The sequence below is a fragment of the Heterodontus francisci genome, chromosome 4, assembly GCF_036365525.1.
Source record: "Heterodontus francisci isolate sHetFra1 chromosome 4, sHetFra1.hap1, whole genome shotgun sequence".
NCBI classification, from domain to species: domain Eukaryota; kingdom Metazoa; phylum Chordata; class Chondrichthyes; order Heterodontiformes; family Heterodontidae; genus Heterodontus; species Heterodontus francisci.
Genome location: NC_090374.1, coordinates 108,020,830 through 108,035,740, shown reverse-complemented (window position 1 = coordinate 108,035,740; position 14,911 = coordinate 108,020,830). Strand labels below are relative to the sequence as shown.

The following is a 14,911-nucleotide window of genomic DNA, read 5'->3' as shown; positions in this document are numbered from 1 at the left end:
AGTAGTCTCCAAAGATTCCATAAGTGGTCCTGAAAAGAGTTAATAAATAATGTTCTTGAGGAAAGGTCCTCCTATTTTTAAACTATTAAATAAAGAATTTTTTGAATGTATAATTTCTAGTTCAGCAAACAAAATGTTAGCCCTTCGATTTCTGCATTTGAATAATTTGGGGCCACTGATCATGAGAATTCTTTCTCTCCTCATAATATCAGTGAAAATGGTGGTTAAAACTTTGATGTACAACATATAAACTTTGGACCTTTAAAAAAATGTGGTACTCATGGTAACCAATGACCCAGGATACCTTGAACTGATTATCATTGTTTCTATACACTTGAAAGGGTCTTCGTGAAAAAAAAATTATTTGGCAGAACTTTTTCATTAGCTGGAATTTTACATCCCCCGGGAATGGGCTGGGAGGCATAAAATTGAGTGGGATGATGGGGGTGCCATGCCCGTTGCCTACTCAACTCCGCTGGTATTTTACCAGCAGTGGGGGAGGTGGTATGTGGCCCACCTGCCCTTAGGCCAATTTAGGCCCTTTAAGGGCCTTTTCCTGTCACTGCTGGTGTTTTACCAGTGGCTTGGGCACTTTGCCACCTGGAGAGATCACCCAGTTAGACCTGCGGGCTGGTTGTGGGGGGGTGGTTGGTCTCTCCTGATTGGGCCCCTCCAGCAGCATGCGCCACCCCCACTGGAACACCTGCCCTGCCCTTGTGATCGACCACTCCCCGCGGCCCCTCACCAGGTCCTGGCTGATTGGTTCTGGTGAGCCCTGACCCCACGTACCTTCTTCTCCGGCCTCTTGCTGGCTGGGTCTGGGGTTTGCTGCAGTCCCAGCAGTAGCCACCACTCCCAGTGGCACTGCTGGGACTGAAGAGCTGCCGGCCCTCTGACTGGCTGGCAGCCCTTGGAGGTGGGACATCCTGCCTCTGAGATGCGTAAGCCACGGCCTCAGGCAATTAATTGCCTGAGCCATGCAAAATAGCGTTGTGGCTTCCAGTGCCAGCAGAGGTGTGCTCGTCTCTGACTTTCCAGCTGATGTTCAAGGCCATCGCCTCCTCGTTAAATCCTGGCCATTAGCTCAGTAACACACAAAATAGAAATATGAATTGTGGCAAAATGCACCAGTCTCTTTTATCTGAAGTTGGTGTGATAAGAACAACTTGTGATTCTTGTTTTTCCTCTGCCCCAAAGTAAATAAAAGTGCAGGCAAAAATCTTTCATAATAAAATGTTCTCGAATTTTCCAGTGCAACCCTTTTCTTTTCATTTTATCCTTCACAGATAGCTTATTTGGGATTCCTGATGCTGTTTACCTACACAGTGTTGGTGAAAATGGAACCCCTGCCCAGTGTCCAAGAATGGATTGTCATCATCTACATTTTCACTACAGCTGTGGAGAAAGCCAGAGAGGTGAACAAGGACCAGAGTATTTTCTTCTAACTTCTAAGAAGAAATCAACTAGCAGACTTAATAGAGTAGTAATGGAATCATGCTTTAGTTAAAACAAGTAGAATAGAACTATTAAAATTGTGACAGTTATCTAAAAGGTCTAGTGAGTGAAAGCAATGCCCAGTGTAATACTAAGTCATACAGAGGAGGCTTGCGGATTTGATCTCTAGTTAGTGCTGAGTTAGTTGATCTCAGCTCATGCGTCATTTGGCACAGAACAATTAGCCTCAGCTCCCTGGGCTAGAAAGGATAAAAATTAGCTAAGGTTTTCAATCTTCAGAATAGAAAGTGCCGGAAATACTCAGCAGGTCTGATTGAATATTAAGGAATAACTTTTAGATTGAACTTGTAGGCATGCCAGAGTGGAATTGTATTTGTAACTCTTGTTTTGTCACTCTCAGATTAGTACTTAACAGTCTTTATTTCAGACTCTTGACTTCTTACGTCAGTGGTAGGGAAATTATTAGAGAGGATTCTTCGGGACAGGATTTACTCCCATTTGGAAACAAATGGACTTATTAGCGAGAGACAGCATGGTTTTGTGAAGGGGAGCCTCACTAATTTGATTGAGTTTTTTGAGGAAGTGACAAAGATGATTGATGAAGGAAGGGCAGTGGATGTTATCTATATGGACTTCAGTAAAGCCTTTGACAAGGTCCCTCATGGCAGACTGGTACAAAAGGTGAAGTCACATGGGATTGAAGTCACATGGGATCAGAGGTGAGCTGGCATGATGGATACAGAACTGGCTCGGTCATAGAAGACAGAGGGTAGCAGTGGAAGGGTGCTTTTCTGAATGGAGGGATGTGACTAGTGGTGTTCCGCAGGGATCAGTGCTGGGACCTTTGCTGTTTGTAGTATATATAAAAAATTTGGAGGAAAATGTAGCTGGTCTGATTAGTAAGTTTGCGGACGACACAAAGGTTGGTGGAGTTGCGGACAGTGATGAGGATTGTCAGAGGATACAGCAGGATATAGATCGGTTGGAGACTTGGGTGGAGAAATGGCAGATGGAGTTTAATTCGGACAAATGTGAGGTAATGCATTTTGGAAGGTCTAATGCAGGTGGGAAGTATACAGTAAATGGCAGAACCTTTAGGAGATTGACAGGCAGAGAGAACTGGGCGTACAGGTCCACAGGTCACTGAAAGTGGCAACGAAGGTGGATAAGGTAGTCAAGAAGGCATACGGCATGCTTGCCTTCATCGGTCGGGGCATAGAGTATAAAAATTGGCAAGTCATGCTGCAGCTGTACAGAACTTTAGTTAGGCCACACTTAGAATATTGCGTGCAATTCTGGTCGCCACACTACCAGAAGGACGTGGAGGCTTTGGAGAGGGTACAGAAGAGGTTTACCAGGATGTTGCCTGGTCTGGAGGGCATTAGCTATGAGGAGAGGTTGGATAAACTTGGATTATTTTCACTGGAACGACGGAGGTGGAGGGGCGACATGATAGAGGTTTACAAAGTTATGAGCGGCATGGACAGAGTGGATAGTCAGAAGCTTTTTCCCAGGGTGGAAGAGTCAGTTACTAGGGGACATAGGTTTAAGGTGAGAAGGGCAAAGTTGAGAGGGGATGTGCGAGGTAAGTTCTTTACACAGAGGGTGGTGAGTGCATGGAACTTGTTGCCGGGGGAGGTGGTGGAAGCAGGTACCATAGAGACGTTTAAGAGGCATCTTGACAAATACATGAATAGGATGGGAATAGAGAGATACGGATCCCGGAAGTGCAGAAGGTTTTAGTTTAGGCAGGCATCAAGATTGGCGCAGGCTTGGAGGGCCGAATAGCCTGTTCCTGTGCTGTACTGTTCTTTGTTATTTGTTGTTGTTGTTCTACTTAAGCATAGAGTAAGCAGCAAATTTTAATATTTTAAATTTCAATATTTTAATTTAAACATTTTCAAAAAATACTACAGTGCTGGTTGAGTGCCGTTGTTGGTACTAGTCACCATCTTGACAAATGTGATTTGCCACTACACAAATATAAATATTTTCTTCTCCCAGTTCTGCTTTGCAGCATAGAATGAAGGGTGGCAGAAAGCCTGACTTAATTCTGTGTTTCAGAGCTGCCAACGTAATCCTACAATTTTAACGTGATACCATTTTCAGGTATATTTAAGTATGTTTTAAACTTGTGTACATATGATCTGAATAGGCTAACTTTTATTTGCTTCTGTTAACCCTTTTAAATAGCATTATAGAATAGCACAGCACAGAAGAAGGCAATTTGCTCCATCTTGCCAGCTCTTTGAAAGAGCTACCAGTTAGTCCCAATCCACTGGTCTTTCCCCATAGCTCTGCAATTTTCTTTTCCTTTTCAAGTATATATCCAATTTCCTATGAAAGTTACTACTGAATCTGCTTCCACTACCCTTTCTGGCAATGTATTCCTGATGATAACAATGCACAGAGTAAATAAAATTCTCCTCATCTTCCCCCTGACTTTTTGATAATGATCTTAAATCTGTATCCTTTGGTTATTGGAACCATTCTGGTAAATTTCTTCTACACTTCCTCTTAGGCCTTGACATTCTTTCTAAAGTGTGGTGTCCTATATTGGACACAATAGCTGACATTTAACTAGTTATAATGGTTTAGCATAACTTCTTTGCTTTTGCCTGTATTTACAAAGCCAAGTATCAGGCATGTTTTTTTTAACAGCTTTTATCAACTTGTTCTACCACCTTCAAAAATTTATGTATGTGAACCCCCAGGAATCTCCGTTCCTGTAACCCCTTTAAAATTCTACCATTTAACTTATGTTGCCTCGCCTCATTTTTCATTCCAAAATGTATCAATTTACACTTCTCTGCATTAAATTTCGTCTACCCTGTGTCTGCCTATGTCCTCCTGAAGTCTGCTACTATCATCCTCACTGTTGACTACATTTCTAAGCTTTGTGTCATCCACAAATTTTGTAATTATGCCCTTTATACACATGTCATTAAAAAGAATAGTGGTCCTAATACCAACCGTTGGGGAACATCGCTGTATACTCCTTTCTATTCTGATAAACAACTGTGGATAAACAACTACTCTCTACTTTCTGAGTCTCAGACAATTTGATATTCATACTGCCACTGTCCCTTTAATCCCATGGCCTTCAGTTTCGCTAAATGCTTCCAGTGATTTTTTTTCTGGACGGAGGAAATGGTCTTTGCAGTTGTGCTGTGGAAGGACATTTCTTCTCTGGTGCCTTTCTGAGATCCTGGAATTTGCACTTCAAGGCACACTGAAATAGGAATATTTGACTTTGCTAATGAATACAATGAGCAGAGGAATGCCCTGAGGTCAGTGCACTGGTGCCAGCAGTTATGTAGGTCTTAAAGTCTGACATATTTTGTTCAATCATATCTGGTTTTTTTATGGCCAGCCACATACAGACCTCTTCATGTATATGCTATCAGGTGCATGTGACAACCAAATGGTGTAAAATTCTACACACATACGCTGCTTATCACCATTATCTTGCTTTGTGCTATTAAATTAGGAGTTGTTCATGATGTTTCTAGGGCACATACGTGACCTGTTAATGCACCACACTACATTTGCTCACTGAACCTGCAAATGTTCTCATAAGGCTTGCAGCAATGAAATCTCCTTGGTGTATTTAGAATTGAGGTCGCACTAAGCCTCTGTTGCACTAATGGCCCAATTATACTGCAGTTTTTGTATGTATATGATGCAATTTTCACATTGCATCAACTCAGAAGCTGCAGCATAGCCCAGACCTCCTTGTTGGTTGCTATTTCCATTCTCCGTCCCACTCCCATTCTGACCTCTATGACTTTGCCTTCAATGCTATTCCAGTGAAGCTCAGTGTAAGCTTGAATAGCAGCACTTCATCTTTCTACTTGGCACTTTGAAGCCCTTTGACCCTAACACTGACTTGAACAACTTCAGACCTTAACTAAAACTCCTATTTTCTCTCTGGCTGTCAATGCTGATAATGTGAGACCGGTCTGCTGGTTTTGCTGAGGATGTGGGAAAGGAAGCAGTTTGGTACTTGGGGTAGGCTTCCCCTGTCAAAAAACTATTAGTGAATGGTCTGCTCCCTTCATATTGACCTGCTTCTTTTCTTCTACCAGACTGGAGCCTATATCCCTTTCTACCTATCCCTCTTTAGCTATCTATGTGCTCTGTCTATTCAATATGTCTTGTCTTATGACCTTATATGGTTGTCTTATGAGCAAAGGTTGGACAGGCTAGGCTTGTATCCACTGGAGTTTAGAAGAGTAAGAGGTGACTTGATTGAAACATACAAGATTCTGAGGGGTCTTGACAGGGTAGATGTGGAACGGATGTTTCCTCTTGTGAGAGAATCCAGAACTAGGGGTCACTGTTTAAAAATAAGGGGTCGGCCATTTAAGACATAGATGAGGAGACGTTTTTTCTCTCAGAGGGTCATGAGTCTTTGAAATTCTCTTCCTCAAAAGGCGGTGGAAGCAGAGTCTTTGAATATTTTTAAAGCAGAAGTAGATAGATTCTTGATAAGCAAGGGGGTGAAAGGTTATTGGGGTTAGGCGGGAATGTGAAGTTCAGGTTACAATCAGATCATCCATGATCTTATTGAATGGCAGAGCAGGCTTGAGGGGCTGAGCAGCCTACTCCTGTTCCTAATTCGTATGTTCGTGTGTTTTATTTCTCTCATTCTGCCTCCTTTTGTCTCCTGCTTACACCATGTCTGCCAATAATCACCTCTTGTCCTCCTTTCAAACACTTCACAGGTCTTTCTATTTTTTTTCCAGCATGTCTGTGCTTTTCCCCTACTCTTTGTCCCTCATTGTGTTCCTTTTTCATAAATGCTGTTCATATGTAATATCTCCTAGTCTTCAGAAAGGGCCAATGGCATGAGATGTTGACTGTTATTTTTCTACAGATACTGCCTGACAGACTGGGTGTTTCCAGCTTTTGCTGTTTTTATTTTCAGATTTCTAGCAACTGCAGTACTCTGTTTTCTGTATAACGAAGGAGTTGAATAATGGCAAGAAATGTGAGACAACCTCAAGTCGCAGTACGAAAACTAAAAAATAAGCATTCAGTTGAAAATGAATAACTCAGAATAGCATAACTGCAACAGGTGCAAAGAAAAGCTTTTAGACTTTATCCTTGCACTTTCTGGAGCGAACTAAAAGCTGAATATCCTATTAACTGTTCGTAAACATAAAAAATGTAACCAGTATTAGGATCCCTCTGACTGACTAGACCTTAACATTGAATCAGCAGTATAACTCAGAGCTGCAGTTTCTACATTACTCTAAGTAGTATTGGTCTCAAATCTGCACCTGGATTAATTGGAGTTATTAATCTAACTTTTTATGGAAAAATAGTAAGTTCCAGTTAAAATCCATATGTATTTCAAAGCAAACTAAAATGGATATAATTTTTCTGCCTTCATCTAAAGGATCTTTACACCCATATTTATTTTTGGATGTATTAAAATGAATCAAATTCACCCCGAAAACTGGATAAGTAGTTCAAACCACATCAGAAAGACCAATTTTGTAATCTTAATTTCCAATTTGAAAACTTTACTTTGAGCTCCAAAATTCCTTTTTTCCCCATGAGGAAAGAAAAGCCTGAGCCCAGACCCAGTAAACTTTGAAAAAGTTATCTATAGAAACAAGCTCCTGGAGACTATTAATGTAGTGAGCCAAACAGCACTGGAATGACTGTTCATTCTGCAGTTGACCACAGAGTGCCTCTTCCCTATGTTGCTGGCAGATTGAAATACCAATCAGAGATGAGATGCTACATTGCAGGGAGAGATGTGAACTTGGAGGCTGAGTCAACTTCTGCTGTCTGAAGCAGCTCCTAGCAGTCAATCATGAACAGAAGCAGAAACCTGTAGAAATACAGAGCTGGATTATGTGTTCATCTGGACAGCGGGTTTTGTGGCGGGGAAGGCAGGAGAATCAGGGCAGAATCGCCTGCCATGGAACCCAATGTCGGGAATCCCGGTTGCGATTCTCCCAAAGCCGGGATAGGCCCATGATGACCTGCCCACCCAGAGGCCAAATAGGTGCCTCTTCCCGCCACTGCTGGGATCTTATCAGAGGCGGGGGGTGGGGTGGGGGGGCCTCTGCTGCACGGGGAAGATGCCTTGGAAAATGAGGCGGCCTCCCTGTGGGCTTTGGGGGGGGGTCCCTCCTTTGTGGGCAATTTGTGGCTCACAGAAGACCCCCACCAGGAAGAAATGTATGCCCTGAGAACCCCCTCCCTCTGAACCAAATGCCCAGTACCCCCCCCCCCCCACTCACTAGGGCCTTCCCTACTGGCCCCAGCGACCCCACCTCACTTACCTGAGGTCCAGGGTTCCAGTGCTGGGCCTGGGTCTGAGGCCTCTGCAGTACCGGCTGTGGCCACCGCTTCTTGGTGGTGCTGCCGATACTGTTGAGCTGCCAGCATTGTGATTGGTCGGCACCTCTTGGGAGCAGGATCCCTGTTAAGTTTTTAAAGGGACAGGGATCCCATCTCGTTAAACTTTGACCCCAAAAGATTGGAGGATTGCTTCAGGGGTCATACTAAATGCAAAAGCGGGGCTCCCCACGACGTTTCGGCCCAGCACTGGAAACCCTACCTCCTGCATAAAATCCAGCCCACAATGTGGACAATGAAGAGGGGAGAAAAGAAACATAATATTGAGATGGTAGAAGGTAAAATTAAAGTCACGAGACTTTACATTTTCATTAAAAAAAATCCACATCTTTCCATACATCCCCCTGTCAAATTATTAAGAACCACAGGTTTATCCACAACTGTCAATAATGCTTCTTAATCAGATGCACAATCTTTGTTGTGCAGTTTTTAGCCTTTTAAAATAGTTATTGTGCAGTTTAGCATTAGTTTGTTTTACTCCTTGTAACTGTTATATCTAATAGGAATGCACAACTTGTAAACTTCAACTGTGAACAATTGATGTCTTCGTTGAATCAATTTGTCAGTGCAATTTAATAGACACTGATGGCCATTGAGTCCTTCAGAAAAAAAGAAACCTCTCTTGTGATTAGTTCTTGAACACCACTTTTGTTCAGAGAAAGATTTTCATGTGTTCAGACCTAATACTGTCTATACAGTGATCGTTACAGTTATTAATGTATTCGCATGCTAAGTAAAGCCCTGTTAGCCTGGAGAACTGCTTTAATTAACAAGATTACTTTTGTCTGCCCTATATAATGTAAATTTGGTCATATTTCAAGAAGTTTTTGATGTGCAGCCCTGACCTAAGTCTGGAACTTTGTGATAACAGTTTAATTTCAATTATACAGATGAGATGTTTGAAAAGATTAGCTTTAGGAAAGTAGGAACAGGAGTAGGCCATTCAGCCCCTCGAGCCTGTTCCACTATTTAATGAGATCATTTGTGGCTGAACTCCATAAACTCATCTTTGCCCCATATCCCTTAATACCATTGGTTAACAAAAATCTATCAATCTCAGATTAACACTTGACCTAGCATCAACTGCCATTTGAGGAAGTGAATTCCAAACTTCTACTACCCTTTGTATCTAGAAGTATTCCCTCATTATACTCCTGAAAGGTCTGGCTTTAATTTTAAGACTATACCCCCTAATCCTAGACTCCTCAACCAGCAGAAATAGTTTCTCTCTATCTACCCTATCTGTTCCCCTTAATATCTTGAAAACTTTGATCAAATCACCCCTTCGCCTTCTAATCCTAGGGACTACAACACTAGTTTGTGTAATCTCTCCTCGTAATTTAACCCTTGGGGTCCATGTGTCATTCTAGTAAATCTAAGATGCGCTCCCTCCAAGGCCATTTTTCCTTCTAAAGATGTGGTGCCCAGAACTGCTTACAATATTCCAGGTGTGGTTTAGTTTAGTTTAGTTTAGAGATACAGCACTGAAACAGGCCCTTCGGCCCACCGAGTCTGTGCCGACCATCAACCACCCATTTATACTAATCCTACACTAATCCCATATTCCTACCACATCCCCACCTGTCCCTATATTTTCCCTACCACCTACCTATACTAGGGGCAATTTATAATGGCCAATTTACCTACCACCCTGCAAGTCTTTTGGCTTGTGGGAGGAAACTGGAGCACCTGGAGAAAACCCATGCAGACACAGGGAGAACTTGCAAACTCCACACAGGCAGTACCCAGAATTGAACCCGGGTCGCTGGAGCTGTGAGGCTGCAGTGCTAACCACTGCGCCACTGTGGTTTAACTAGGGCTTTGTATAGCTGTAGCATGACTTTTAACACCTTGCATTCTATTTCTCTAGATATAAAGTGCAGCATTCCATTAGCCTTTTTGATTATTTTCTGTACCTGTCCATGACATTTTAATGATCTATGTACCTGGACCAGCAAGTCTCTTTGGACTTACACTATTTCTAGCTTTTCACCAATTAGAAAGTACTCTGTTCTGTCCTTTTTAGATCCAAAGTGGATGACCTCACATTTGCCTACGTTGAAAACCACTTGCCACAATTTTACCTATGTGCTCAATCTATTATTATCTCTTTGTAATTTTGTACTTCCATTTATACAGTTTACAATGCCGCCTATCTCTGTGTCATCGCAAACTTGTACATTTGTCTCTCTATCCCGCCACCTGAGTCATTAATAAATACGGTGAATAGTTGTCCCTGTGGTATAGCACTAATCAGATTCTGCCAATTAAAGTACCTGCCCATTATCCCTACTCTCTGTCTCCTGCCACTCAGCTAATTTCCTGATAAGCCAATAATTTGCCCTTAATTTCATGAGCTTCAATTTGGCTAATAGTCTGTTATGAGGAACTTTATTGAATGTCTTCTGGAAGTCCATATAAGTAACATTCATAGATATTCCCCTGTCCACAATCAGGTCCATTAGGCATGACCTACCCTTTACAAATCCATGCTGGCTCTCTCTGATCAACTGAAAATGTTCAATGTGTCCAGTCTCTATCCTTAATTATAGATTGTAGTAATTCCTGTATCATCTAGTAATAGATGTTCGGCTAACTGATCCGTAATTCCCAGGTTTCCCTCTCTTATCTTTCTTAAATAGCAGAGCGACATGCACAATTTTCCAATCTAAAGGAATGGTTTCTGAATCAAGAGAATTTTGGAAGATTATAGTTAGGGTATCGGCAATGTTCTCATCTACTTCCTTTAAAACCCTGGGATGGAAACTATCTGGTCTTGGGGATTTATCACTGTTTCATGCCATTATTTTTTCATTACTGTTACCTTGCTGATGTTAATTTTGATGAGTCCCTGTCCCTGATTCAATTTTAATTTCCTTGGGATGTCTGCTATGCTATCCTTTTTATCTACTGTAAATACTGACGCAAAGTAATTATTTAATATGTCTGCCATTTCTTTATTTTCATTGACAATATCATTGTTATCAATTTTCAAGGGGCCCACCCACTTCTTTTTCTTAATATAATTGTAAACATTTTTTCTATTGATTTTGATATCTCTTGCAAGTTTCTTTCTTGTAGCTCTTACTACTGGTATCTGTTCTATCATTTTTGTTGTTCTTTGTGTCTTTCCTTGTTGCTAGGATATTTGTTGGTTTTTGCATGCTTTTTATATTAGTTTTATGTTTTCCCTTACCTTTTCAGTTGTGATGTTCTTTTTTGGCAAGTGGAACTCTCGCCCCTTGGGGTATAAACTGGTTCTGTATCACAATAAATTCTTTTTTGAACACCTCCCACTGATCTTCTGTCATTTTACTCATGAACAGACTTGTCCAGTTTACTGTGGACATTCTCTGTCTCATTGCATTGAAGCCAGTCTTACCTAAATCTAGATTCACAATTGTTTTGCATTTCTCCCTTTCAAACACTGTACTGAACTTGATCATATTACGGCCGCTATTAGATAAATGTTCATGTTGTGTTCGGCTGTTAATTAAACCTAGCTCATTACTCATTACTAAATCTAATATGGCCTGTCCCCTTATTGGTTCTATGTTATATTGCTGCAGTAAACTATCCTGAACACACTCAAGAAGTTCATTATCTTTCTGACATGAGCTAGTTCGTTTATCCCAATTTATATGAAAGTTAAAATCTCCCATTAAAACAACTTTGCCTTTGCTATACGCTTGTCTCATCTCTGCATTTATACATTCAACATATAATTCTGCCACTTTGTAGCTGCTACCAGAAGGTCTGTACATAACTCCCACTACAGCCTTAAAACCTTTTCTATTCCTTAATTTTACCCATAGGCCGGAATTTTACACTGCCCCAGCGGGTCGGATGGTGGAGTGGGGGCAGCGTAAAATTGAGCGGCAGGCTCCCGGAGGCCTACCCGTCCCGCTTCCGCCTCCGGACAAGTTTAAGACATCGGGCAGGGGTGGGAAATAGCTCCCCCACCCAAGGTCAATCAAGGCCCTTAAGTGGCCACTTAACGGCCACTTAAGGGCCCTCACCTGCCTCCACAGGTATTTTACCCGTGGCAAGCGGGTATGCTGGGGACGTGAAAGGCCGCCCAGCGATAGCTGCCGGCCTTTCTGCGCCCCGGGGGTGCATTGCCCGGTTGAGGGCTGCCCTCCCCTCCCAATCCACCCCTGGGACCCAAGACACTCCCCTCCTCCCAACAACCACTCCAGCCTCACCAGAGAAGGACCGATCCCACTGGTGAGGCATGCTCCTACTTACCTTCCCTTCTCGATCCATGGTGTCGGCTGGTCTGCAGTCCCAGCAGTGGCCACCGCTCCCGGTGGCGCTGCTGGGACTAAGAGCCGCTGGCCCACTGATTGGCCGGCAGCTCACTGAGGTGGGACCTCCTCCTTCAAGTGGGTGGAAGTCCCGCCTCGGGACAGTTAAAGCCTGGGGGCCCGTAAAATAGGGGACGAATCACCAGGCTAGGCGGAAGCAGGTTCACCATTGACTTTCACGTTGGAGTCCAGCTCCCGTCCATCCACCGTAAAATTCCAGCCATAAAGTCTCCACTGCTTGCTTAACTCTTGTTATATCTTTTTATCATTGAAGTGATTTCATGCTTAATCATTAAGGCTACTCTTCCCCCTCTACCATTTTCCTATCTTTTCTGTGGACCTTATAACCTGGTATACTTAGTTTCCAGTTCTGACCATCTTGCAACCATGTTTCAGTAACGACTACCATATCATATTCTCCAAGTTGAATCTGAACCTTCAATTCATTCAATTTGTTCCTTATACTCCATGCATTTGTATTAAGAACACTTATTTGGGCCACACTCCTTCTGCTCCAATGTTTTATTCACAAATGTTTTATGTTTCTCTCCTGCTTTAATTACTTTACATCTTTTAGTTTTCCCTTTACCTCTAGTGTCTAAAGCACAATTTCTGACGATTATTCCACTTACTCCCCTTTCATTTGTTTTCGAACTTCACTTATACTACCTTTCCCACTTGAGCTCTCTTTCCCTGCCCTAGTTGTCCTTTCTACTCAGACTCCAGTCCCAGCCTGGTTCAGGTGGAACCCGTTCCTTTCTGTCCCAGTACTGGTGCTAGTGTTCCACGAAAGGTAGGCCATCTTTCCCACAACACTCCATCAGCCACATGTTCACCTCCCTAATCTGCTTATCCCTATGCCAATTTGCATGTGACTCGGGTAAGAATCCAGAGTTTATAACCCTTGATGTCCTGATCTTTAATTTAGCTCCTTGTTTCTTGTACTCTTCAAACAGGACTTCTTGCCTACTCTTTCCTGTATTGGTGGCCCCAACATAGACCACAATAACTGGATCCATCCTGTCCCTCTCCAATATCCTTTCAAGCCAGTTTGAGATGTCCCTCACCCTGGGACAAGTTAGATAAAATACCATGTGGATCCTCAATCCTGCTTACAAAGGATGCTATCTGTCCTCCTAATTACTGAATCCATTGGATTATTGAACTTTACTCAAAGACAATATTGAAGCTGGCCTGATTTCATCTTCATTTCAACCTTTGTTGCACAGATCTTTATATCAGAGCCAGGAAAATTCAGTCGGAAGGTTAAAGTTTGGGTCCAAGAATACTGGAACTTCAACGATTCAGTGGCTATAGCACTGTTTGCTGTTGGATTTGGTTTACGTTGGACTGACCAGCCACTACAAACAGCTGGAAGGATTATATACTCCCTGGACATTATATTTTGGTTTGTGAGGCTTCTGGACTTCTTTGCAGTGAATCAGCATGCAGGGCCATACTTGACAATGATTGGGAGAATGGTAAGTATTTAATAATCTTCAGTGTATCCTTTCATTTAAAAATAAGCTGTTTTCACCATTAAGTAGATATGAATGTGTTAACATATATTTCCAACATCTATTTTTCTCAATTATATTAAAGCTCGCATGTATACGTTTATGATTGTATTTTCATGCTGGTCAATTTCTTGTATTAGAAATCTGAACAAATCACAATTTGATTGGATTGCATGGGGTAGATTTCTACTTCATAGTATAAATTAGGTGACAGTGAATTGGCGGCTGGTTTTACATCTCACCCAATTTTTATTTCCATTCAGTTCAATAGAAATAAAAAATTGGAAAGATGTAAAATGAGCTGCCGATTCACGAGCACGCATTTACAGCATTGTACAAAGTCAAAATCTACCCCCGACCCCCTGGATGGTAAGACCAAGTGGGGTTTTCAGGTCAAGGCAGTTTAGACGGTGGGGATTAGTTGCACCTGGGTGTGCAAAAAAAAAGACTTGCATTTACAGAGCCTCATTCATGACCTCGGGACATTCCAAAGCGCTTTAAAGACAATGACGGACTTTTGAAGTGTAGTTACAGTTGTATTGTATGAAACAGACATTGCTCAGTCCACATTTTTAAATCAGACATTCTGGGGGGAATTTTATGCCATCTGCCGCAGCGGATTTGGTGGCATGTGGGGTAACATAATTAGGCGGGAGGTGTTTCTTCGGATTCCCAACGGCGGGATATTTTAGAGGAATTAAGTCAGCGGCAGGTTTGCAGCATTCTGGGGTTCCCCCACTGCTGTGGTGGATTGCAGCTTTGCATGCATTTAAATAAGATCGCAATTGTTGACAACGCGATCGGTAGGTGGCGCTGTTTTGGCACATGCGCAGATACAGCATGTGCCATGAAAACGTCACAGCCTGCGACTGTAGCAGCTGCCAGGACTAAAGATGGCGCTGCTCAAAAAATCACAGAGATGAAACCAAACAAACACATGGCAGAATACAATGGCCGGAGTGAGAGAGTGGAGCGGGCCGGGAGAGCAGCGCGGGGAGACCAGCGGTAGCGGTTCCGGTGGGGGGTGGGAGAAAGAGGGATGGGGGGAGAAAGAGGGGGGGGGGAGAGAGAGGGAGAGGGAGGGGGGGAGAGGGAGGGGGGGAGAGGGGGAGGGGGAGAGAGAGGGGGAGGGAGAGGGGGAGGGAGAGGGAGAGGGAGAGCGAGAGGGGGAGGGAGAGGGAGAGGGAGAGGGAGGGGGAGAGAGAGGGAGAGGGAGGGGGGGAGAGAGAGGGAGAGGGAGGGGGGAGAGAGAGG

The 14,911-nt window shown here is 43.0% G+C and overlaps 1 protein-coding gene across 1 annotated transcript in view; it reads left to right on the top strand.

Moving 5' to 3' along the window:
* LOC137369180 (transient receptor potential cation channel subfamily M member 6-like) overlaps positions 1 to 14,911 on the top strand; it is a 201,362-nt gene that overhangs the window by 101,420 nt on the left and 85,031 nt on the right. Inside the window, 2 exon segments of the mRNA XM_068029967.1 lie at positions 1,287 to 1,415; positions 13,370 to 13,621. Coding sequence (XP_067886068.1) covers positions 1,287 to 1,415; positions 13,370 to 13,621 — 381 coding nt within the window.